The 2,197-nt window shown below is 42.1% G+C and overlaps 1 protein-coding gene across 1 annotated transcript; it reads right to left on the bottom strand.

Annotated features, from left to right (window-relative positions):
* Positions 1–765: 765 nt before the first annotated feature.
* esm1 (endothelial cell-specific molecule 1) lies at positions 766–1,923 on the bottom strand. The gene is made up of 3 exons (XM_014006445.1): positions 1,359–1,923; positions 1,065–1,211; positions 766–963 (listed from the first exon to the last, which is right to left on the bottom strand). The coding sequence occupies exons 1-3, from the start codon at positions 1,741–1,743 to the stop codon at positions 893–895; spliced, it is 603 nt and encodes a 200-aa protein (XP_013861899.1). The 5' UTR covers positions 1,744–1,923; the 3' UTR covers positions 766–892.
* Between the last annotated feature and the right edge of the window lie 274 nt (positions 1,924–2,197).

Genomic DNA, 2,197 nt, shown 5'->3' with positions numbered 1-2,197 from the left:
ATGTTGTGATTCTGCAGCAGAACTGTAGAGATATATTTTTCCCACACTGTTCACACAACTCTGTCTGAGTCCAAAGTCTGGCACAGGAAGGAGGTAGAAAATGTTTAGAAAAATGAGGAAATATATTTTTTTAGCTGAGAGTTTGCAATGATTGATTTTGAGGGACCCAGCAAACTGAACCCACCTGAACGATGTGGGAAACTGTTCATCAAATCTGTTGCAGACTGTAAAATAGTTCAAGTTGTTAAGTTTGCATGTGCAATTAAGTGTTATATATGATTCAGCCCTGCTTGGTTTGATGTCAATATTTAGAACTGGTCAAAAAGGAGAAATAAAACAAGCAATGAAATGGGTTTAAACTTTGGTTTTATTGTAAGATCATTTTCCTCAGAAGAATGATGCTGTGTGCTTTAGAAACAGTATATTGCTCAGGACAAACAGTGTTCAGTGAAACAAAAACATGACATACTGTATTTATTCATGCATGATACTAGAAATTTAACCCTAAAAATCATCCATAAAAAGGGGATACACGGGTTACTGATAATTAGATTTTTGTGCTTTGTAAGATCAAAGAATGACGATCGTATTATACTCAAGATCATATTATACATGAATAAATATGGTATACATTTCACCTAAAGAAATGATTTATTCAGCAGCAATGATGCACAATATAAAGGCACACCAGAAGACTTTTAAACAAACAAAAAGACAACAGAACATAAATTGACCAAAACACAAAAAATAAAATAAAATAAAAATTGAAGCAGAGAAACAAAAGATAAAAACTGAAACAAACAGAACAAAATACTTTTAAAAAATAACAAAACATACATTTTGGTTCATTTATAAGTTAATGCTACATTTCTACTAGACATCTTCCTTGTTGTCAGCGAGGATTGAGCCTCTTGGGAGCAGTGGGTCTGTCAGAGCTCACTTGTCCTGAGCCCACCTCAGTCCCTGAGAATATAAAGCCAAGAAGCTCATTTACCCGTTTAGTTTTTCATCTTAGGGCTTAAATGTGCCTTTTGGAAAACTTGAAGACATCTGAGCTCACTCACCTGCTTGTGGCCCTGCAGCCTTGAGCTTGTTGGCAATTTTGGCAAAGAAAGTGAGGGTGAGACAAGCCCCTGTCTCCCTGTCACAGATGCCCCCTTTGCAGCTGCAGGGCTTGCGGCACTCGACCCCATATGTCCCATATGGACAGTCTGCAAAAGAAGGAAACACCAGTCTTGTCACTTACATGGGATGGGGTGCATTATAACTGACGGTGGTCAGGTCTGCAGATGAACAAAAGGCTGAGATATTCCCATAGAGGGGCATGCCCACCCTGTGTCTGCAGCGCGAGCACGTACCTTTGCAAATTCCATATTCGTCTCCAAAATCGTCTTCATCCTTGTAGAACTCGCAGAACAGCCCCGGTCCGCACTTGACGCCGTGCATGCCCGACACGGTGCGGTAGCAGTGCTCCCCTCTGGCGGCCGCGCACACCTGGCAACAGCCGCAGTCGTCCAGGACGGTCCGCGCGCACCGCTGCGTGCCGCCGCCGCCGCCGCAGCGCTCCGCGGTGCATCTGTCCGGGCAGTTCACTGCGTACTTGGCGTTGGCGCCCCACGCCTCGGCGTCACGCAGCACGAGCGAGGAAGACAGCACCGCGAGGAGCAACAGAGACATCACTGGATGGGAGAGAGGGAGAGAGAGATGCTGTCCTGTCCTCAGGAGGACTGACCTGAGCTTCATCACGTTGGATGGTTATCAGCCTGGATCCACTTGCTTTTGCGCACGGAATGCCCTCCGTCAGTTTCCTCATTCCGGTGTTGTGCTCCTTTTTTATTGTTGTTGTTGCTCAGCCCCCCTTTTTAGAAATCCGGCTCGGAAGTGGGATTTGCCTGTCGACCATCCAGGAACTGAAGTTGATCTGATGTCATGACTTATCTTTGGTTTGTTTTTGTCTGAGTGACAAAACTCCTCAAACTCCGACCAGGTTTGTCGTGCACGAGCCTCTAATTTATTATCTATTATTATAAAACACATCTTCATTCTACTGAATTTATTCAAGATGCATTATGAATTACTAATGCCCAAAACGTAGTAAGGAGAAAATAAGTTAAAAAAAATAAATAAAAATTAAATAAAATGAAAATTTAATTAAATTAAAAAATAAACAAATAATAAAAATAAACAAATAAAATAA

This window comes from Austrofundulus limnaeus, unplaced genomic scaffold (assembly GCF_001266775.1).
Source record: "Austrofundulus limnaeus strain Quisiro unplaced genomic scaffold, Austrofundulus_limnaeus-1.0 Scaffold36, whole genome shotgun sequence".
Classification (NCBI taxonomy): domain Eukaryota; kingdom Metazoa; phylum Chordata; class Actinopteri; order Cyprinodontiformes; family Rivulidae; genus Austrofundulus; species Austrofundulus limnaeus.
This window is presented reverse-complemented; position numbering and strand designations above follow the sequence as displayed.